Genomic DNA, 24172 nt, shown 5'->3' on the forward strand with positions numbered 1-24172 from the left:
AGAGGACAAACCCAAATCTCCACTTGCCGTAACTAGACCTATTCCAAGCACATTCTCTTCTGACGAATCTGACGAAGAATTCGAAAAGCCGAAGGTTACTGACGTGAAACCAGTTTCACCCCTGATTCCATCAGTTGCCAAGCCAGAAGAGAAAGTTATCAAAGATATGCAACCTATTTCAAAACCAGAGGACAAACCCAAATCTCCACTGGACGTAACTAGACCTATTTCAAGTACATTCTCTTCTGACTCTTCTGACGAATCTGAGGAAGAGTTCGAAAAGCCGATGTTTACTCACGTGAAATTGGCTTCGCCCCTGATTCCATCAGTTGTCAAGCCAGAAGAGAAAGTTATCAAAGAAATGCAACCTTTTTCAAAACCAGAGGACAAACCCAAATCTCCACTTGACGTAACTAGACCTATTCCAAGTACATTCTCTTCTGACGAATCTGACGAAGAATTCCATAAACCCGCGGTCATTGACGTGAAACCAGTTTCGCCCCTGATTCCATCACTTGCCAAGCCAGAAGAGAAAGTTATCACAGATATGCAACCTATTTCAAAACAAGAGGACAAACCCAAATCTCCACTTGACGTAACTATACCTATTCCAAGTACATTCTCTTCTGACGAATCTGACGAAGAATTCGATAAACCCAAGGACACTGCCGCGAAACCTGTTATGCCCATGATCCCACCAGTTGTCATGCCAGAAGAAAAAGTTATCAAAGATCTACAACCTAATTCAAAATCAGAGGGCAAACCCAAATCTCCACTTGACGTAACTAGACCTATTCCAAGTACATTCTCTTCTGACGAATCCGAGGAAGAGTTCGATAAGCCCGCGGTTATTGACCTGAAACCAGTTTGGTCCCTCATTCCATCAGTTGCCAGGCCAGAAGAGAAAGTTACCAAAGATATACAACCCATTTCAAAACCAGAGGACAAACCTAAATCTCTACTTGACGTAACTAGGCCTATTCCAACTACATTTTCTTCTGACGAATCTGACGAAGAATTCGATAAACCCAAGCACACTGACGTGAAACCAGTTTCGCCCCTGATGCCATCAATTGACAAGCCAGAAGAGAGAGGTATCAAAGATATGCAACCTATTTCGAAACCAGAGGACAAACCAATATCTCCACTTGCCGTAACTAAACCTATTCCAAGTACATTCTCTTCTGACGAATCTGAGGAAAAACTCGAAAAACCGAAGTTCACTGACGCGAAGCCAGCTTTGCCCTTGGTCCCATCAGTTGACAAGCCGAAAGAGAAAGTTATCAAAGATATGCAACCTATTTCAAAACCAGAGGACAAACCCAAATCTCCACTTGACGTAACTAGAACTATTCCAAGTACATTATCTTCTGACGAATCTGAGGAAGAGTTCGATAAACCCAAGGACAGGCCAGAAGAAAAAGTTATCAAAGATATACAACCTATTTCAAAACCAGAGGACAAACCCAAATCTCCACGTGGCGTAACTAGACCTATTCCAAGTACATTCTCTTCTGACGAATCTGAGGAAGAGTTCGAAAAGCCGAAGGTTACTGACGTCAAACCAGTTTCGCCCCTGATTCCATCAATTGCCAAGCCAGAAGAGAAAGTTATCAAAGATACGCAACCTATTTCGAAACAAGAGGACAAACCCAAATCTCCACTTGACGTAACTAGCCCTATTCCAAGTATATTGTCTTCTGACGACTCTGACGAAGAATTCGGTAAACCGACGGACAGTGCCGCGAAACCTGTTATGCCCTTGATCCCATCAGTTGTCAAGCCAGAAGAAAAAGTTATCAAAGATACACAACCTATTTCAAAACCAGAGGACAAACCCAAATCTCCACTTGACTTAACTAGACCTATTCCGAGTACATTCTCTTCTGACGAATCTGACGAAGAATTCGATAAACCCAAGGACACTGCCGCGAAACCTGTTATGCCCTTGATCCCACCAGTTGTCATGCCAGAAGGAAAAGTTATCAAAGATATACAACCTAATTCAAAACCAGAGGACGTACCCAAATCTCCACTTGACTTAACAAGACCTATTCCAAGTACATTCTCTTCTGGCGAATCTGACGAAGAATTCGATAAAGCCAAGGACACTGACGCGAAACCAGTTTCGCCCCTGATTCAATCAGTTGACAAGCCAGAAGAGAAAGTTATCAAAGATATGCAACCTATTTCAAAACCAGAGGACAAACGCATATCTCCACTTGACGTAACTAGACCTATTCCAAGTACATTCTCTTCTGACTCTTCTGACGAATCTGAGGAAGAGTTCGAAAAGCCGAAGGTTACTGACGTCAAACCAGTTTCGCCCCTGATTCCATCAATTGCCAGGCCAGAAGAGAAAGTTATCAAAGATACGCAACCTATTTCGAAACAAGAGGACAAACCCAAATCTCCACTTGACGTAACTAGACCTATTCCGAGTACATTTTCTTCTGACGAATCTGACGAAGAATTCGATAAACCCAAGGACACTGCCGCGAAACCTGTTATGCCCTTGATCCCACCAGTTGTCATGCCAGAAGAAAAAGTTATCAAAGATATACAACCTAATTCAAAACCAGAGGACGTACCCAAATCTCCACTTGACGTACCTAGATCTATTCCAAGTACATTCTCTTCTGGCGAATCTGACGAAGAATTCGATAAACCCAAGGACACTGACGCGAAACCAGTTTCGCCCCTGATTCAATCAGTTGACAAGCCAGAAGAGAAAGTTATCAAAGATATGCAACCTATTTCAAAACCAGAGGACAAACGCATATCTCCACTTGACGTAACTAGACCTATTCCAAGTACATTCTCTTCTGACTCTTCTGACGAATCTGAGGAAGAGTTCGAAAAGCCGAAGGTTACTGACGTCAAACCAATTTCGCCCCTGATTCCATCAATTGCCAGGCCAGAAGAGAAAGTTATCAAAGATACGCAACCTATTTCGAAACAAGAGGACAAACCCAAATCTCCACTTGACGTAACTAGCCCTATTCCAAGTATATTGTCTTCTGACGAATCTGACGAAGAATTCGATAAACCCAAGCACACTGACGTGAAACCAGTTTCGCCCCTGATGCCATCAATTGACAAGCCAGAAGAGAGAGGTATCAAAGATATCCAACCTATTTCGAAACCAGAGGACAAACCAATATCTCCACTTGCCGTAACTAAACCTATTCCAAGTACATTCTCTTCTGACGAATCTGAGGAAAAACTCGAAAAACCGAAGTTCACTGACGCGAAGCCAGCTTTGCCCTTGGTCCCATCAGTTGACAAGCCGAAAGAGAAAGTTATCAAAGATATGCAACCTATTTCAAAACCAGAGGACAAACCCAAATCTCCACTTGACGTAACTAGAACTATTCCAAGTACATTATCTTCTGACGAATCTGAGGAAGAGTTCGATAAACCCAAGGACAGGCCAGAAGAAAAAGTTATCAAAGATATACAACCTATTTCAAAACCAGAGGACAAACCCAAATCTCCACGTGGCGTAACTAGAACTATTCCAAGTACATTCTCTTCTGACGAATCTGAGGAAGAGTTCGAAAAGCCGAAGGTTACTGACGTCAAACCAGTTTCGCCCCTGATTCCATCAATTGCCAAGCCAGAAGAGAAAGTTATCAAAGATACGCAACCTATTTCGAAACAAGAGGACAAACCCAAATCTCCACTTGACGTAACTAGCCCTATTCCAAGTATATTGTCTTCTGACGACTCTGACGAAGAATTCGGTAAACCGACGGACACTGCCGCGAAACCTGTTATGCCCTTGATCCCATCAGTTGTCAAGCCAGAAGAAAAAGTTATCAAAGATACACAACCTATTTCAAAACCAGAGGACAAACCCAAATCTCCACTTGACTTAACTAGACCTATTCCGAGTACATTCTCTTCTGACGAATCTGACGAAGAATTCGATAAACCCAAGGACACTGCCGCGAAACCTGTTATGCCCTTGATCCCACCAGTTGTCATGCCAGAAGGAAAAGTTATCAAAGATATACAACCTAATTCAAAACCAGAGGACGTACCCAAATCTCCACTTGACTTAACAAGACCTATTCCAAGTACATTCTCTTCTGGCGAATCTGACGAAGAATTCGATAACGCCAAGGACACTGACGCGAAACCAGTTTCGCCCCTGATTCAATCAGTTGACAAGCCAGAAGAGAAAGTTATCAAAGATATGCAACCTATTTCAAAACCAGAGGACAAACGCATATCTCCACTTGACGTAACTAGACCTATTCCAAGTACATTCTCTTCTGACTCTTCTGACGAATCTGAGGAAGAGTTCGAAAAGCCGAAGGTTACTGACGTCAAACCAGTTTCGCCCCTGATTCCATCAATTGCCAGGCCAGAAGAGAAAGTTATCAAAGATACGCAACCTATTTCGAAACAAGAGGACAAACCCAAATCTCCACTTGACGTAACTAGACCTATTCCGAGTACATTTTCTTCTGACGAATCTGACGAAAAATTCGATAAACCCAAGGACACTGCCGCGAAACCTGTTATGCCCTTGATCCCACCAGTTGTCATGCCAGAAGAAAAAGTTATCAAAGATATACAACCTAATTCAAAACCAGAGGACGTACCCAAATCTCCACTTGACGTACCTAGATCTATTCCAAGTACATTCTCTTCTGACGAATCTGACGAAGAATTCGATAAACCCAAGGACACTGACGCGAAACCAGTTTCGCCCCTGATTCAATCAGTTGACAAGCCAGAAGAGAAAGTTTTCAAAGATATGCAACCTATTTCAAAACCAGAGGACAAACGCATATCTCCACTTGACGTAACTAGACCTATTCCAAGTACATTCTCTTCTGACTCTTCTGACGAATCTGAGGAAGAGTTCGAAAAGCCGAAGGTTACTGACGTCAAACCAATTTCGCCCCTGATTCCATCAATTGCCAGGCCAGAAGAGAAAGTTATCAAAGATACGCAACCTATTTCGAAACAAGAGGACAAACCCAAATCTCCACTTGACGTAACTAGCCCTATTCCAAGTATATTGTCTTCTGACGAATCTGACGAAGAATTCGGTAAACCCAAGGGCACTGCCGCGAAACTTGTTATGCCCTTGATCCCATCAGTTGTCAAGCCAGAAGAAAAAGTTATCAAAGATACACAACCTATTTCACAACCAGAGGACAAACCCAAATCTCCACTTGACGTAACTAGACCTATTCCGAGTACATTCTCTTCTGACGAATCTGACGAAGAATTCGATAAACCCAAGGACACTGCCGCGAAACCTGTTATGCCCTTGATTCCACCAGTTGTCATGCCAGAAGAAAAAGTTATCAAAGATATGCAACCTAATTCAAAACCAGAGGACGTACCCAAATCTCCACTTGACTTAACAAGACCTATTCCAAGTACATTCTCTTCTGGCGAATCTGAGGAAGAGTTCGGGAAACCGAAGGTCACTGAGGTCAACCAAGTTTCGCCCCTGATTCCATCAATTGCAAAGCCAGAAGAGAAAGTTATCAAAGATATGCAACCTATTTCAAAACCAGAGGACAAACCCAAATCTCCACTTGACGTAACTAGACCTACTCCAAGTACATTATCTTCTGACGAATCTGACGAGGAATTCGATAAACCCAAGGACACTGCCGCGAAACCTGTTATGCCCTTGATCCCATCAGTTGCAAAGCCAGAAGATAAAGTTATCAAAGATATGCAACCTATTTCAAAACAAGAGGACAAACCCAAATCTCCACTTGACGTAACTAGACCTATTCCAAGTACATTATCTTCTGACGAATCTGAGGAAGAGTTCGGGAAACCGAAGGTCACTGAGGTCAAACAAGTTTCGCCCCTGATTCCATCAATTGCAAAGCCAGAAGAGAAAGTTATCAAAGATATGCAACCTATTTCAAAACCAGAGGACAAACCCAAATCTCCACTTGACGTAACTAGACCTACTCCAAGTACATTATCTTCTGACGAATCTGAGGAAGAGTTCGAAAAGCCGAAGGTCACTGACGTGAAACCAGTTTCGCCCCTGATTCCATCAGTTGCAAAGCCAGAACAAAAAGTTATCAAAGATATACAACCTATTTCAAAACAAGAGGACAAAACCAAATCTCCACTTGACGTAACTAGAACTATTCCAAGTATATTATCTTCTGACGAATCTGAGGAAGAGTTCGAGAAACCGAAGGTCACTGAGGTCAAACAAGTTTCGCCCCTGATTCCATCAATTGCAAAGCCAGAAGAGAAAGTTATCAAAGATATGCAACCTATTTCAAAACCAGAGGACAAAACCAAATCTCCACTTGACGTAACTAGAACTATTCCAAGTACATTGTCTTCTGACGAATCTGAGGAAGAGTTCGAAAAACCGAAGGTCACTGAGGTCAAACAAGTTTCGCCCCTGATTCCATCAATTGCAAAGCCAGAAGAGAAAGTTATCAAAGATATGCAACCTATTTCAAAACCAGAGGACAAACCCAAATCTCCACTTGACGTAACTAGACCTACTCCAAGTACATTATCTTCTGACGAATCTGAGGAAGAGTTCGAAAAGCCGAAGGTCACTGACGTGAAACCAGTTTCGCCCCTGATTCCATCAGTTGCAAAGCCAGAACAAAAAGTTATCAAAGATATAAAACCTATTTCAAAACAAGAGGACAAAACCAAATCTCCACTTGACGTAACTAGAACTATTCCAAGTACATTCTCTTCTGACGAATCTGAGGAAGAGTTCGAGAAACCGAAGGTCACTGAGGTCAAACAAGTTTCGCCCCTGATTCCATCAATTGCAAAGCCAGAAGAGAAAGTTATCAAAGATATGCAACCTATTTCAAAACCAGAGGACAAACCCAAATCTCCACTTGACGTAACTAGACCTACTCCAAGTACATTATCTTCTGACGAATCTGAGGAAGAGTTCGAAAAGCCGAAGGTCACTGACGTGAAACCAGTTTCGCCCGTGATTCCATCAGTTGCAAAGCCAGAACAAAAAGTTATCAAAGATATACAACCTATTTCAAAACAAGAGGACAAAACCAAATCTCCACTTGACGTAACTAGAACTATTCCAAGTACATTCTCTTCTGACGAATCTGAGGAAGAGTTCGAAAAACCGAAGGTCACTGAGGTCAAACAAGTTTCGCCCCTGATTCCATCAATTGCAAAGCCAGAAGAGAAAGTTATCAAAGATATGCAACCTATTTCAAAACCAGAGGACAAACCCAAATCTCCACTTGACGTAACTAGACCTACTCCAAGTACATTATCTTCTGACGAATCTGAGGAAGAGTTCGAAAAGCCGAAGGTCACTGACGTGAAACCAGTTTCGCCCCTGATTCCATCAGTTGCAAAGCCAGAACAAAAAGTTATCAAAGATATAAAACCTATTTCAAAACAAGAGGACAAAACCAAATCTCCACTTGACGTAACTAGAACTATTCCAAGTACATTCTCTTCTGACGAATCTGAGGAAGAGTTCGAGAAACCGAAGGTCACTGAGGTCAAACAAGTTTCGCCCCTGATTCCATCAATTGCAAAGCCAGAAGAGAAAGTTATCAAAGATATGCAACCTATTTCAAAACCAGAGGACAAAACCAAATCTCCACTTGACGTAACTAGACCTATTCCAAGTACATTCTCTTCTGACGAATCTGAGGAAGAGTTCGAAAAACCGAAGGTCACTGAGGTCAAACCAGTTTCGCCCCTGATTCCATCAATTGCAAAGCCAGATGATAAAGTTGTCAAAGATATGCAACCTATTTTAAAAGCAGAGGACAAATCCCAATCTCCACTTCACGTAACTAGACCTATTCCAAGTACATTATCTTCTGACGAATCTGAGGAAGAGTTCGAAAAGCCGAAGGTCACTGACGTGAAACCAGTTTCGCCCCTGATTCCATCAGTTGCCAAGCCAGAACAGAAAGTTATCAAAGATATACAACCTATTTCAAAACCAGAGGACAAACCCAAATCTCCACTTGACGTAACTGGACCTATTCCAAGTACATTATCTTCTGACGAATCTGAGGAAGAGTTCGAAAAACCGAAGGTCACTGAGGTTAAACCAGTTTCGCCCCTGATTCCATCAGTTGCCAAGCCAGAAGAGAAAGTTATCAAAGATATGCAACCTTTTTCAAAACCAGAGGACGAACCCAAATCTCCACTTGACGCAACTAGAGCTATTCCAAGTACATTCTCTTCTGACTCTTCTGACGAATCTGACAAAGAGTTCGATAAACCCAAGGACACTGACGTGAAACCAGTTTCGCCCCTGATTCCATCAGTTGTCAAGCCAGAAGAAAAGGTTATCAAAGTTATACAACCTATTTCAAAACCAGAGGACAAACCCAAATCTCCTCTTGACGTAACTAGACCTATGTCAAGTACATTCTCTTCTGACGAATCTGAGGAAGAATTCGATAAACCGAAGGTCACTGACGTGAAACCAGTTTCGCCTCTGATTCCATCAGTTGCCAAGCCAGAAGAGAGAGTTATCAAAGATATGCAACCTATTTCAAAACCAGAGGACAAACCTAAATCTCCACTTGACGTAAATAGACCTATTCCAAGTACATTCTCTTCTGACGAATCTGACGAAGAGTTCGATAAACCCGCGGTCATTGACGTGAAACCAGTTTCGTCCCTCATTCCATCAGTTGCCAAGCCAGAAGAGAAAGTTATCAAAGTTATACAACCTATTTCAAAACCAGAGGACAAACCCATATCTCCACTGGACGAAACTAGACCTGTTCCAAGTACATTCTCTTCTGACGAATCTGACGAAGAGTTCGATAAACCCGCGGTCATTGACGTCAAACCAGTTTCGTCCCTGATTCAAGCAGTTGACAAGCCAGAACAGAAAGTTATCAAAGATATACAACCTATTTCAAAACCAGAGGACAAACCCAAATCTCCACTTGACGTAACTAGACATATTCCAAGCACATTCTCTTCTGAGAAAGAATTCCATAAACCCAAGGACACTGCCGCGAAACCTGTTATTCCCTTGATCCCATCAGTTGTCAAGCCAGAAGAAAAAGTTATCAAAGATATGCAACCTATTTCAAAACCAGAGGACAGACCCAAATCTCCACTTGACGTAACTAGACCAATTCCAAGTACATTCTCTTCTGACGAATCTGAGGAAGAGTTCGAAAAGCCGAAGGTCACTGACGTCAAACCAGTTTCGCCCCTAATTCCATCAATTGCCAAGCCAGAAGAGAAGGTTATCAAAGATACGCAACCTATTTCGAAACCAGAGGACAAACCCAAATCTCCACTTGACGCAACTAGCCCTATTCCAAGTATATTGTCTTCTGACGAATCTGACGAAGAATTCGGTAAACCGACGGACACTGTCGCGAAACCTGTTATGCCATTGATCGAATCAGTTGTCAAGCCAGAAGAAAAAGTTATCAAAGATACACAACCTATTTCAAAACCAGAGGACAAACTCAAATCTCCACTTGACGTAACTAGACCTATTCCGAGTACATTCCCTTCTGACGAATCTGAGGAAGAGTTCGAAAAGCCGAAGGTCACTGACGTCAAACCAGTTTCGCCCCTGATTTCATCAATTGCCAAGCCAGAAGAGAAGGTTATCAAAGATACGCAACCTATTTCGAAACCAGAGGACAAACCCAAATCTCCACTTGACGCAACTAGCCCTATTCCAAGTATATTGTCTTCTGACGAATCTGACGAAGAATTCGGTAAACCGACGGACACTGTCGCGAAACCTGTTATGCCATTGATCGAATCAGTTGTCAAGCCAGAAGAAAAAGTTATCAAAGATATGCAACCTATTTCAAAACCAGAGGACAAACCCAAATCTCCACTTGACGTAACTAGACCTATTCCAAGTACATTCTCTTCTGACGAATCTGAGGAAGAGTTCGAAAAGCCGAAGGTCACTGACGTCAAACCAGTTTCGCCCCTGATTCCATCAGTTGCCAAGCCAGAAGAGAAGGTTATCAAAGATACGCAACCTATTTCGAAACCAGAGGACAAACCCAAATCTCCACTTGACGTAACTAGACCTATTCCAAGTACATTATCTTCTGACGAATCTGACGAAGAATTCGATAATCCCAAGGACACTGCCGCGAAACCAGTTTCGCCCCTGATTCCATCAGTTGTCAAGCCAGAAGAGAAAGTTATCAAAGATATACAACCTATTTCAAAACCAGAGGATAAACCCAAATCTCCACTTGACGTAACTAGACCTACTCCAAGTATATTATCTTCTGACGAATCTGAGGAAGAGTTCGAAAAACCGACGGACACTGTCGCGAAACCTGTTATGCCATTGATCCCATCAGTTGTCAAGCCAGAAGATAAAGTTATCAAAGATATGCAACCTATTTCAAAACAAGAGGACAAACCCAAATCTCCACTTGACGTAACTAGACCTATTCCAAGTACATTATCTTCTGACGAATCTGACGAAGAATTCGATAATCCCAAGGACACTGCCGCGAAACCAGTTTCGCCCCTGATTCCATCAGTTGTCAAGCCAGAAGAGAAAGTTATCAAAGATATACAACCTATTTCAAAACCAGAGGATAAACCCAAATCTCCACTTGACGTAACTAGACCTACTCCAAGTATATTATCTTCTGACGAATCTGAGGAAGAGTTCGAAAAACCGAAGGACACTGACGTGAAACCAGTTTCGCCCCTGATTCCATCAGTTGTCAAGCCAGAAGAAAAGGTTATCAAAGATATGCAACCTATTTCAAAACCAGAGGACAAACCCAAATCTCCACTTGACGTAACTAGACCTATTCCAAGTACATTCTCTTCTGACGAATCTGAGGAAGAGTTCGAAAAGCCGAAGGTCACTGACGTCAAACCAGTTTCGCCCCTGATTCCATCAGTTGCCAAGCCAGAAGAGAAGGTTATCAAAGATACGCAACCTATTTCGAAACCAGAGGACAAACCCAAATCTCCACTTGACGTAACTAGACCTATTCCAAGTACATTCTCTTCTGACGAATCTGAGGAAGAGTTCGAAAAGCCGAAGGTCACTGACGTCAAACCAGTTTCGCCCCTGATTCCATCAGTTGCCAAGCCAGAAGAGAAGGTTATCAAAGATACGCAACCTATTTCGAAACCAGAGGACAAACCCAAATCTCCACTTGACGCAACTAGCCCTATTCCAAGTATATTGTCTTCTGACGAATCTGACGAAGAATTCGGTAAACCGACGGACACTGTCGCGAAACCTGTTATGCCATTGATCGAATCAGTTGTCAAGCCAGAAGAAAAAGTTATCAAAGATACACAACCTATTTCAAAACCAGAGGACAAACCCAAATCTCCACTTGACGTAACTAGACCTATTCCGAGTACATTCCCTTCTGACGAATCTGAGGAAGAGTTCGAAAAGCCGAAGGTCACTGACGTCAAACCAGTTTCGCCCCTGATTCCATCAATTGCCAAGCCAGAAGAGAAGGTTATCAAAGATACGCAACCTATTTCGAAACCAGAGGACAAACCCAAATCTCCACTTGACGCAACTAGCCCTATTCCAAGTATATTGTCTTCTGACGAATCTGACGAAGAATTCGGTAAACCGACGGACACTGTCGCGAAACCTGTTATGCCATTGATCGAATCAGTTGTCAAGCCAGAAGAAAAAGTTATCAAAGATATGCAACCTATTTCAAAACCAGAGGACAAACCCAAATCTCCACTTGACGTAACTAGACCTATTCCAAGTACATTCTCTTCTGACGAATCTGAGGAAGAGTTCGAAAAGCCGAAGGTCACTGACGTCAAACCAGTTTCGCCCCTGATTCCATCAGTTGCCAAGCCAGAAGAGAAGGTTATCAAAGATACGCAACCTATTTCGAAACCAGAGGACAAACCCAAATCTCCACTTGACGTAACTAGACCTATTCCAAGTACATTATCTTCTGACGAATCAGAGGAAGAGTTCGAAAAGCCGAAGGTCACTGACTTGAAACCAGTTTCGCCCCTGATTCCATCAGTTTCCAAGCCAGAAGAGAGAGTTATCAAAGATATGCAACCTATTTCAAAACCAGAGGACAAACCCAAATCTCCACTTGACGTTACTAGACCTACTCCAAGTACATTATCTTCTGACGAATCTGAGGAAGAGTTCGAAAAGCCGAAGGTCACTGACTTGAAACCAGTTTCGCCCCTGATTCCATCAGTTTCCAAGCCAGAAGAGAAAGTTATCAAAGATATGCAACATATTTCAAAACCAGAGGACAAACCCAAATCTCCACTTGACGTTACTAGACCTACTCCAAGTACATTCTCTTCTGACGAATCTGAGGAAGAGTTCGAAAAGCCGAAGGTCACTGACGTCAAACCAGTTTCGCCCCAGATTCCATCAATTGCCAAGCCAGAAGAGAAGGTTATCAAAGATACGCAACCTATTTCGAAACCAGAGGACAAACCCAAATCTCCACTTGACGTAACTAGACCTATTCCGAGTACATTCTCTTCTGACGAATCTGACGAAGAATTAGATAAACCCAAGGACACTGCCGCGAAACCTGCTGATCCCTTGATCCCATCAGTTGTCAAGCCAGAAGATAAAGTTATCAAAGATATGCAACCTATTTCAAAATCAGAGGACAAACCCAAATCTCCACTTGACGTAACTAGACCTACTCCAAGTACATTATCTTCTGACGAATCAGAGGAAGAGTTCGAAGAGCCGAAGGTCACTGACTTGAAACCAATTTCGCCCTTGATTCCATCAGTTTCCAAGCCAGAAGAGAGAGTTATCAAAGATATGCAACCTATTTCAAAACCAGAGGACAAACCCAAATCTCCACTTGACGTTACTAGACCTATTCCAAGTACATTCTCTTCTGACTCTTCTGACGAATCTGAGGAAGAGTTCGAAAAGCCGAAGGTCACTGACTTGAAACCAGTTTCGCCCCTGATTCCATCAGTTTCCAAGCCAGAAGAGAAAGTTATCAAAGATATGCAACATATTTCAAAACCAGAGGACAAACCCAAATCTCCACTTGACGTTACTAGACCTACTTCAAGTACATTATCTTCTGACGAATCTGAGGAAGATTTCGAAAAGCCGAAGGTCACTGACGTGAAACCAGTTTCGCCCCTGATTCCGTCAGTTGCCAAGGCAGAAGAGAAAGTTATCAAAGATATACAACCTATTTCAAAACCAGAGGACAAACCCAAATCTCCACTTGACGTAACTAGACATATTCCAAGCACATTCTCTTCTGAGAAAGAATTCCATAAACCCAAGGACACTGCCGCGAAACCTGTTATTCCCTTGATCCCATCAGTTGTCAAGCCAGAAGAAAAAATTATCAAAGATATGCAACCTATTTCAAAACCAGAGGACAAACCCAAATCTCCACTTGACGTAACTAGACCTATTCCAAGTACATTCTGTTCTAACGAATCTGACGAAGAATTCGATAAACCCAAGGACACTGCCGCGAAACCTGTTATTCCCTTGATCCCATCAGTTGCCAAGCCAGAAGAAAGAGTTATCGAAGATATACAACCTATTTCAAAACCAGAGGACAAACCCAAATCTCCACTTGACGTAACTAGACCTATTCCAAGTACATTCTCTTCTGACGAATCTGAGGAAGAGTTCGAAAAACCGAAGGTCACTGACGTCAAACCAGTTTCGCCCCTGATTCCATCAATTGCCAAGCCAGAAGAGAAAGTTATCAAAGATATGCAACCTATTTCGAAACCAGAGGAAAAACCCAAATCTCCACTTGACGTAACTAGACCTATTCCAAGTACATTATCTTCTGACGAATCTGACGAAGAATTCGATAAACCCAAGATGACTGATATGAAACCTGTTATGCCTGTGATTCCATCAACTGGCAAGCCAGAGGAGGAAGGTATTGAAGATTTTCAACCAATAGTGAAACCAGAGGGCAAACCCAAATCTCCACTTGACGGCAGTAGACCTATTCCGGAAACATCCTCTGCTGACAAGTCCGAAGAAGAATTCGATACTCCGAAGGTCACTGGCGCGAAACGAGTTGTACCCTTGGTGCCGTCAGATGCCAAGCCAGAGGGCGAAGGTATTAAAGAAATGAAACCAATTTGTAAACAAGAGGACAAACCCAAATCTCCGCTTTACGTAGCTAGACCCATTGCAAAAACTTTTTCTTCTGATGAAACTGGTGAAGAATTCGACGAGCCTGTTGACTCTGAGGCCGCTGATGGGAAGGTCGTTGTTGGCGGTGAACTGGGTATGAAACAGGATATAATATCGAACCGTGCATTTGCTAGTACCCCGCAGTTTATAGCTGATATAACTGAAAGCGAAGGGCCGCGTTCTACAAGTGTTTCACAAAGTCGGGACATCTTGGACTCTTGTAGTAGCTTAGATAGTTTAGAAAGATCAATTTCACAACCTTCAGATATACGTAAGGAGAAAGCCGTTGCTTACTTTGTAAATTTAGACGAGGGTAAGAAAAAGGTAAGACAAAGTTCTGAGGGTACTAAGAAAGTTTTAGGGAAAAAGCAGTTCGCAGGGAAACCTTATGAATCTTCCATAAAAGATCAAACGAAGTCTTCTCCGAAGCAGATACAAGAAAAAGCTCAAGCCCGGTATGCTTCAAGTACCGACGTGCGTAGAAAGTCTTCTAAAGTTAAACCATTAGTACCGGCGCAAGTTAAGCAAAAGAAATTATTTCCAAATAAGGATGAAACGAAACCAGTTTCAACTGTGAAAGCTGCACAACACCGCTTAAGAACTGAGGTACGGTCAGATAGATCTATAAGTCCACGACCACATGCAGTCCACGTTGGCTTAAATGAAGACAATTCGCATAGCCGCTCAACAACGCCTAGACCCCGAATACGAACTGATGTAACTGCGATACCTTATAATGCCACACTAAGAACATTTAGTCCGACATCTAGCCGACCGAAGGCGGACTATTCTCATGTTACTAGCGTTTATGCGCAAACCAAAAAATATGAAAAGAAAGCTACTACTAAGAAAACTAAACCCAAGACAATCAGCAAATCTTCCGAACCGGCTGGTGATGAGGCTCAACGAAAGCGATTGACTACACCTACCTCAGCTGTGATGCACAGATATATGCAGCCAACACTGGCGCATAGCCTACGATATGGAAATACACAATCTGCGTCGAAACATTCAGATACAGAAACTCCGCTGGCATCAAGGTCACCTGTACCACCAGCGATATCTAAAGGTAAGCAATTTACTACTACCGATGCACCAAGGCGATATGTACGCAATCTATCCAAAGAAGAGCAAACATTAAATTTTAAAGGTAGTTTGACGAATTTAAAGAAAGACTCACTATCTAATAGTAAGGAATCGATAAAAAGCACTGAAAAACTGTATCATAGAAAAACTAATATAGAGAAAACTAAATCTGTGATAGCACATAGCATTGAAAAATCTATGCCTCCAAAAACAAGTAAGGAAATGAGTAATGTATTGAATAAAGCAAATCAAAGTAAAATAAAGCACAAACTTGACAGAGCAAAGGAGATTACAAACGCAACTGGGTCAACAACAAGAACATATAGAAATGTGAAAAACGAGAACTCAGAAGAAAAGAAGCTCATAAGCCGAGCTGAAAATGCACAGCACCGATCCAAAGTTCCCCTTAGTATTCATTCCAATATAGGTACTCGAAGAAAACTTAATCCCACTAAAAGTGAAAGTAAATCAACCGAGGTGAAAGGTCGTAAAGATAATAAGGATACTACACCGACGGCTACAGTTAAAGCTGAACAACCGAAAAGAAGAACTACACAAACAAAAAAAAGTGATGTAAAAGTACAAAAAAAGATGAAGGATTCGATGAATGAGTCCAGCCTGACTGGTAGCGGTAATACTAGTGCGAGCGGCTCAATGAGTAGTGTACGTAAATATACGCGCACAGCTACAAATATAAAGAAACTAGACAAAGAAGTGGCAAATCTGAAATTAGCAGACAAGTTTGTGGTTACCACGTCCACGGGATTTAATTCCATAACAACTACACCGAAAATTTCCAAAATACCAACGGTACCAACTCGAACAACGGTAGTTAAAGTTCACCAAGAGCCACTGGCTACTACTGCCATTGTCAGCACAGTTATAATTGATGATGATGTGGAAATTTCACGATCCTTTAGATCCACAGAGAGTACAAAAAGTTCTACCTCATCTTCTGGAAGCAGAAAAGTGTTAACAAGTGAAGTTTTTACAAAAACATTGGGCCCAGACAAACCATTCGAAGTAATTTACCGACAGCCGGACACTGATTTGGATACAATGTCCATAGTACGCCCGCCATCAACAGATCAACGTTGCGTGAATGAGTTTGATGTTAGTTTCATTGATACAACCGATTCAAGTTTGTCCGATTCAGTTGCATTGCCAATGTTTAGTACGGAACAGGATCGCTTATTAGCCGCAAGCCCAGGCTCTCCAAAACCAACACGTAGTCCATTGGCCTTAATCGAAGAAACATTGCGCCGGCAACAAGCAGCCGGTTATGCTATGGATCCTGCGCTGCAAATGCAATTCGGTGCGTCTGGCATTCGAATGGGTAGTATTAGCCCGACATCATCGAGAAACTCGAGATCGGAGCAGATCGAAACGCCAAAAGGTAAATAAAAATTACTTAATTACTTAGTTGCCCTAGTATTGTAAATACCTGTAAGTTTATTTAGCTCACTAATTGATTAACTTTCAAGATATAACATCACATAAGTGCAAACCATACACACTGTTTTTATTAGCTTAATTTAAATATATAGGGACATTGTTTTCATATACTAAAACATATATGTAGGTAAACTCGTATAAAAGTATAATATATAATAGGCGTGTCATGCTTTGTTGGGTGTTTGCCGAGCTCCTCCTCCAATTTGTGGTATGCATCTTGATGTTGTTACTCAAATGGATGGCCTAAAGTTTTATGCCACCTCCGAGCGGCACGTTGTTTTTTATGAGAACAATTTTTTCATAGTAACATTACATTTTAGATTTGCGATTGCGACCGCTATAGACAAACCTTTTCTCTCATTTTGTGTCTATAGTGGGTGTACATATACGAGCATACTTATACATTAATTTCTTAATAATTATGATATCTATTAGATAAAAAGATTTTGACTATATATGTATGTAGAGAATCGCTTTACTATGTATTTAAAAAATCCAACATAAATCTACGTATTACGTCGATAGCTGTATTCACACCGAGGTTGATATAAAAACTTGCAGTCAACATATATGATACATATGTATGTAGACCTAGACATAAGCTAAACAGACGGCAACGCGAAAATTAGGTATTTTATTCTATTTATCAAAAGGAAGAACGTCTCGAATTTATCGGATATTGTAGGCCAGGATTTTGTTGCGGAGAAGTCCGCAAATTTTAAGTTAAACTATGAGTCATTTATCATAGCAATATTTTCCAGAACTTAGTAGTTATTTCTACTGACTAAATGCAATGTCATAAAAAAGAATGTGGATAATATTGAAGATTCCACGAAGGGTATGTTTTAAATTTAATTCAACCATAGAAGGTTTATTTCATTTCAGAAAAACTTCGTATATGTATGCATAAATGATAACAAGAACATATGCGTCACATACATACATTTCGGCAATACAAGCTAGAACTAAACATGCGAGATATAGATAAAAAATTAACGAATAAAGAAATAACAATATCACAAATTTCATTATAATATTTGTGGGTGGGTATTTCTATATTAGACAAGACAAACTACCACTTGATGAAAGAAGTAAACATCTCGATATTTATTTCGGGGTAAAGTTATTATTATTTTCATAGTAGAAAACGACGTTTCAATGAAAGTCGTTGCCACTGGCAGTGTAGCTAAAATGATGAGATATCCTAGAACATTCCATCTTCAATACTCCAAAAGCTTTCAAAACACGGTTGAATATTCAATCGATGATTTAGGGCTTTGAGTGCGGATTATGAAGCTAACTTGCTTAGTTCATCTAATTTACTCACTGAAGAATATTCCGGTAGAAGCAGTGGAGCGATCGTTTCGTTAAATTCTGTATCAAAGCGTCAATGCAATTTGGCATTTTGTGGGTTTGCGCGGTTCCAAAAAATTGTGTAAATTCACGGCGAGTGAATACGAAAATTTTTGGAAGAGAGACCTCTGTGGCTATTTGCCTAATTTTATGCCATATATAAAATCCATAGCTTAATGGGATACAGAATTTTAAAAAAAATATTTGCCATTTCTTATATGGCTATAATCGCTATTGCAGCTATTTTGAGGCTGAAATGCGAGACCTCTTGTGAGGTTTCAGACCATTGCGGGACATGCTCTAAAAAAGTTTAATAAGTTAGACCACAGACTCTTGACCTCGGGGTAAATAGTTAATGAATAAGTACATAGTTCATAAATAATTACAGTTACTTCACATGAGTTCAAGAAGGTTATTGTAAAAACTTTCTCACAACTAGTATAAATACACAAGCAGGAATATCAAAGTCTACAAACTCCCTTGTTCTCAACAGTTTATGTATGCTGCTGTAGTATTCACACCACCAAGTCAATATATTTGTGATGTATGAATACTACCCCTAATGCTTTAATTGCTTCCGTAAAAAAATTACATGTATGAATATTTTAAAACTTTACAATATAATTGGAAATAACTCAAAATTTAAATTTAAAATCAATTTCGACTCTTCCACAAATAGCAAAATCTCAAACATTTAATAAGAACAATTAAGTTACTATAAACCAAACAAAACAAAATGTCCAAAAAGCTTCCCATGATTTCCGTTACCAAAGACGATCAGTCGGAATCATCTGAAGATTCTAATAGCAATGATATGGATTACAATTATAATGCTGGCGATGCCACAGATATTGAAGATTTTGACAGCCAAGGAGATATAAAAAATTTAACAAATTCCAAAGCTTCCATCAATACAATCAGTATACCGCAACATACAAAGCATGACAATGATGCCACTGACATCGAAGATTATAATGACACCGACTCTGAAGAGGATGATAATAGCAACGTTTATCCCGTATTAAAGTTATCACTGCAAGAATTCCTGCAACATGGGTTGCGCGAACAAAGTATGATCGACAATGAGGCTAATGAGAGAGTGGAAAACAAGAGTGGCAATTTCTTACAAGCTCAAAATTTGAATGAAATAAGTGATTACTTAACAGATTGTGAAGATTATAATACTGATTCTGAGCTGGAGAATGGCTGCGAGAAATCAGTGTGTTTTGATTTAGATACAGCTGTAAATGACCAGGGAAAAGTATGCATTGCCGATCATACGCTGCCCTCCAATGAAAATGAGAATTCTGATGAATACGAGGACTTATCCGCAATGAGTGATGTTAGCGAAATCGCATCAGGACTGTCAGATGTAGCTGGCACTAGTGCACGTCGTATATCCGAATGTGAAGTACTCGAGTTGTCGGGCGAGGAAGAGGAGTGCCAAATCGTTCTTTCAGATTCCGCTTCTGAAAATGACGAAGACGACATTATATACGATAGTGCTAGCAATGCAAGCTTACCGCCAATAGATGTTGCATTCATCAGCACTGGTAGCCAGCAGCGTAGAAAATCAACAACTATGTCTGCGAATAAGAATGCATTCTTAACGGTGGCGGGAGAGAGAGCGCATACAGAGGAGGCCTTAACAGATGTTGAAAAATTTGACGATTCTACTGCTGAAGACTGTTTCGATAGTGAGGAAGAAGAGAAACCTATACCCAGAGCAGTTGTACTGACCGCTGCTGGCGATGATAGTGGCGACTTGACAGACGAGGAGGACATCTTTTACGATGATGTGACACAATCAACACCCGATATACCCTCAATGTCTGATGCTGTGATACCACCACCACATCGCGAAATGGTCGTGCTGAAAGAAAATCAATTTGGTGACATCATTGAAAATGTTATGCCAATGGATCGTGAACATCAGTTTGGCATTTATAACGCAATAGCAGATGATGTACAAACAGAAGATGAAGAATACTCATGCGCTGACGATTTTGAACAAAATAGCTCAGTGGCGGAATGTTTGAATGCCGAAACTTTAATTGAAGGTGAAGTCATTGTGCTAAATGAGACTTTGAAACCACAGCCTAGTAAGCGCCTTGAATTGCATTCCAACACTGAATCGGTAACAGATGTTGAAGAAATCTATGTTGATGGCACAAATAGACGTAAGAAGTTGAAAGCACGCACCGTGAGCAAGGGGAAAATAAAATTATTAGATGTTGCAAGGGGCAATGAAGACGGTGGCACTGACATTGAAGACATGGAACTCAGTGAGCGTGGATTACCGTCAAATGTGAAGTTGAATGCCAATGAAAGGCAACCGCAAGACGCCAGCTTCGATAAGAACACCGACATAGAGGATATCAGCGTTGATGAGGTTTCTGATATGTCCGATACAGAAGCTAAGTGCGATACCGATGTGGGTTGTTCAACTTTAAAGGACTATATAGTGAGTAATAGGAATATTGTGGTAACAATAGAGACAGATGGTCAACGAAAATCGAGTAAAAATCATGTACAACGTTGCAAAATACAAACTTTAGCTCTACACGATACTAGCGCTGGTGGTGGCACTAATCCACCGAATACAGATGTTGAAGATTTGCAGTGTCCATCTGATATTGATGATGCTAGTGGCGATAATGTTGCAGTCGAAGCGCCTGCTTGCAATTGTAACGATTTAACTGAGTTACTAAATGAAAGTTACACTGTGGTGCACGAGAAGAACAGCAACAGCTTCAATATTGAGGCTGAGAAATTGCACATCAAGTGTAATGCAGAGACACGTGATGCTCATACGGATATTGAGTATGTTGAATCCGATGAATCGGCAGCCAGAGGAAGCAATTAAATCAGTTACTCAAACAATTAATACAAACACATTCCATCAGGCAACGAACACAAATACAAAAATCCAAACAAACAAAAATCAAAAAACAAAAAAAAAAAAAGAAAAAAGCGTAACCAAATTAACATATCTTGTAAGTAAAATGTACATACATATGTGTGTTTCACATATATTTAACAAAAAGAATATATACAAATTTGAGTATTGCTAGCAATGTCAGAAATATTTTTACATACTAACAAACGCAAATGCCAGTTTTTGTCATTACTACTAACCAACTAACTCTTAAGCGTCAAACCATTTTGTTAACCAATAAAGAGCCTTGCGTAAATAAGCATCTGTTACAATTGTATTATCTTTTCGTGCATAAGAAAAATACATAAAAGCATTATTAAATTTCGTTTCTTGTTAAAATTGTATTGTCATTCTATTATATTTTTTTGTGGTCGTACATTATTTTGCGTTCATGTTGCAAACATTTTTCATGCTCGCACTTGATGTGTCCTACAAAAGCTTGCGAAGAAGTGCTAATGTCTATTTACTTTGCGTCTATTTTTTACAGAAACCATAGAAGAAAAACTCATCTTAGATGAAGATTCTTTCAGAACTTTTGGTAAGTCAATAGGAAATTTAAAATAATTCAAAAACGTATTTCGTTGTGTTTTAGCAAATTAATATTTTCAAATTAAATATCATGCGTATATGTAAACATTTGTATACCCGCTTACAACCACATGCTTAATTTGTATGCCCATCAAAGATAATCACTCTACGGCACAGCTTTGACAATATATTTTATTTTATTTTAACTAGTCATGCAATAATTCATTTTTATTTAGTTCACCAAAAATAGAAGAAAAAAAAACAATTAGAGCAAATTTTAACAAAATCAGTCAAGTTTTAATGATCAAGTTTGGTTCAAGACATCATTTTTGAGACATTAATATTTGGTTTCATATCTTACTTGTATAATAAGTTTAAAAGGTTTCGCAATGAATGTAATTTGACTTATTTATGTTGGAGTAATAAAGCTTACCTATGCATACATACATACATACAAAGTATATAAGTACATACATGTAATACGTCGGGCTAATTATCTGAGCAGACACTATGTTTCAACCAAGAACTAGGAAAAAATAAATGGGGCATACATACATATATATGTATATAATTAGCTAACAGGATCGAATTAACTTCACTCACTAATCTTTTACAAATGGATGAAATTCAATAGCATTTTTATAAAACGTATTCACAGCACAACGTCATTACTGGGTTAAAATTTACGTATGTATGTGCTTAAGCAAAATGAAATGCTTGCACACGTGCACTACTCCCAAATGAAAAGTGACTTCGTTTATAAATTTTATAATCTTAACTTATTACGTATTTCGTTTTGTTCAAAATAATTCAACCCCGCAAAAATACATTTATTGCCAAAGTGTTTTGCAGATCTCGAAGTATGTACATATTTCATAAACGGCATTCAGTTCACGCAGCGTTTAACGTTGTATCTCTTCTGGGGACATGAAACTGTGTCGCAGGAGTTTAATTAATGGCCAGAAGTCACACAGAGCTAGATAAATAAAGCGAATGTGGTGGAGGTGCAGCAATACGAGCATACATTCTGTCAAAAAAATATCGGGAATTATTCATTTAAAAAGCGCGCGTAAATTCTTTTGCTGGAATGTTGGTACAACTGATGAGTTGTTAGAGTTTGAGCGTGATTTGTCAATTACCTTGTTTTTGGCATTTAATTATATCAGGCAACCGCAGGTGTGTTTAGCGATTTTCACTATGGATAAAAATATCGAACAAGGAATTTTTGTTAAATTTTGTGTTTTGAACGGGGTTTCGTGTGCCGAATCTTTGAAAATGTTGCAGAAAGTCTATGGCGAGTGTGCTTTATCAAAAACACGGGTCCACGAGGGGTATAAGGTTTTTACAGAGGAGCGAGAAGTAGTGGAATATTTGCCCCGATCTGGTCGCCCATCAACGTATTCAAGGGATGAAAACGTCGACAAACAAGGAACTGGTGCTGGAAAACCATCATTTAAGTTTGAGGGAGGTAGCTCGTGGTTTTAGCGTGTCTCCCGAATCAATTTGCAACATTTTACACCACCAATTGGGAATGAGACGCATGACTGCTCGACTCGTTCTAAGAGACTTGAATTTCTTTCAAAAAATTCATCAGAAGAAGGTGGCTGAAAACATGCTTGAGCAAGTGAACTCGGATCCAATGTTTATCCAGCGCATCATAATAGGTTATGAAACGTGGGTATATATAATTTGGAAGTTATGCAACGTTTGAGAGAGAAAATGCGTAGGAATGCATGGAATTTGCTCCACAATAACGCACCGTCTCACAAGGCTCATATTGTGAACACGTTTTTGGCCAAAAACTTGACAAATATTATCGAACAACCACCGTTTTCACCGGATTTAGCCCCCTATGACTTTTTCCTTTTGCCAAAACTTAAATTGCCACTGCGCGAACGCCGCTTTGATCGCCGTGTCATAGAGGCCATTAAGGATAATTCGCTGAAGGAGCTGAAGCGTTTAAAAGGTTTTTTGATGACTGGACTAATCGTTGGCATACGTGTATTGCTTCGAATGGAGCCTATTTTGAAGGCGACAAAATAAATTTTGATGACTAAACAAGTATTTTGCGTTTTATTGAACGATTCCTGGTACTTTTTTGACAGAATGTAAACCGAGTTTGTGGCTGAGTGTTCGCTAACAATGAATGTGTTTTAAGACGGCGCATTAACGTGGAGCAAAAACGGACGTTTATGCGGCTTTATGGTGAATAACATTGAACAAAATATTTTTTATTAAACTTCTGATCAGTTGAGGGAAATTCATTGTGAAAAACCCCCTGATAAAGAAGGAAACTGTAGACATGCTCTTGATTTTTGACTGATTGTAAGCGATTTTTTTTGGGCGCAATATACGCTCGGGTGGTCAGAGGTCGACTAAAGTCTCGTTTTAGGTTATAATGCATTTTATGGTCGTTTCCCAGCCAGAAGCCATTTCTTTATCAAGGAAATTGACGGTTTTTTGAATAATTCAAATTGAGATACATCTGAAATCCCAAAAATCTTACCAAGCTATTTGATTTGTTCCGCACGAAATGCCATGGTAACAGCATAGTCTTGACGAAGTCTTAGTCCCAAATCCAAAATCTTTGATTTTCTGGACGTTTTGTTAATCAGTTTGATATCTTCAGTTCTTTTGCAGTAGAAATTTCATTTCGGTAAAAACTTTAA

General features: G+C 40.2%; 2 protein-coding genes across 5 annotated transcripts in view; both read left to right on the forward strand.

Annotated features, from left to right (window-relative positions):
- The window catches only part of LOC129242383 (ankyrin-3), a 161188-nt gene that overhangs the window by 118505 nt on the left and 18511 nt on the right, over positions 1 to 24172 (forward strand). The window contains exon 18 of the mRNA XM_054878992.1: positions 21463 to 21513. Coding sequence (XP_054734967.1) covers positions 21463 to 21513 — 51 coding nt within the window. The remainder of the gene's footprint in view (positions 1 to 21462; positions 21514 to 24172) is intronic.
- The window catches only part of LOC129242384 (uncharacterized), a 66968-nt gene that overhangs the window by 24285 nt on the left and 18511 nt on the right, over positions 1 to 24172 (forward strand). For 3 of the 4 annotated variants that reach the window (XM_054878999.1, XM_054878998.1, XM_054878996.1), the window contains exons 2-3: positions 18717 to 21033; positions 21463 to 21513. In XM_054878999.1, coding sequence (XP_054734974.1) covers positions 18774 to 20903 — 2130 coding nt within the window. In that variant the 5' untranslated portion in view covers positions 18717 to 18773 and the 3' untranslated portion in view covers positions 20904 to 21033; positions 21463 to 21513. Of the gene's footprint in view, positions 1 to 16537; positions 16626 to 18716; positions 21034 to 21462; positions 21514 to 24172 lie in introns of those variants that run through there. The other variant, XM_054878997.1, reaches the window with a different exon arrangement.

Source organism: Anastrepha obliqua, chromosome 3 (genome assembly GCF_027943255.1).
Source record: "Anastrepha obliqua isolate idAnaObli1 chromosome 3, idAnaObli1_1.0, whole genome shotgun sequence".
NCBI lineage: Eukaryota > Metazoa > Arthropoda > Insecta > Diptera > Tephritidae > Anastrepha > Anastrepha obliqua.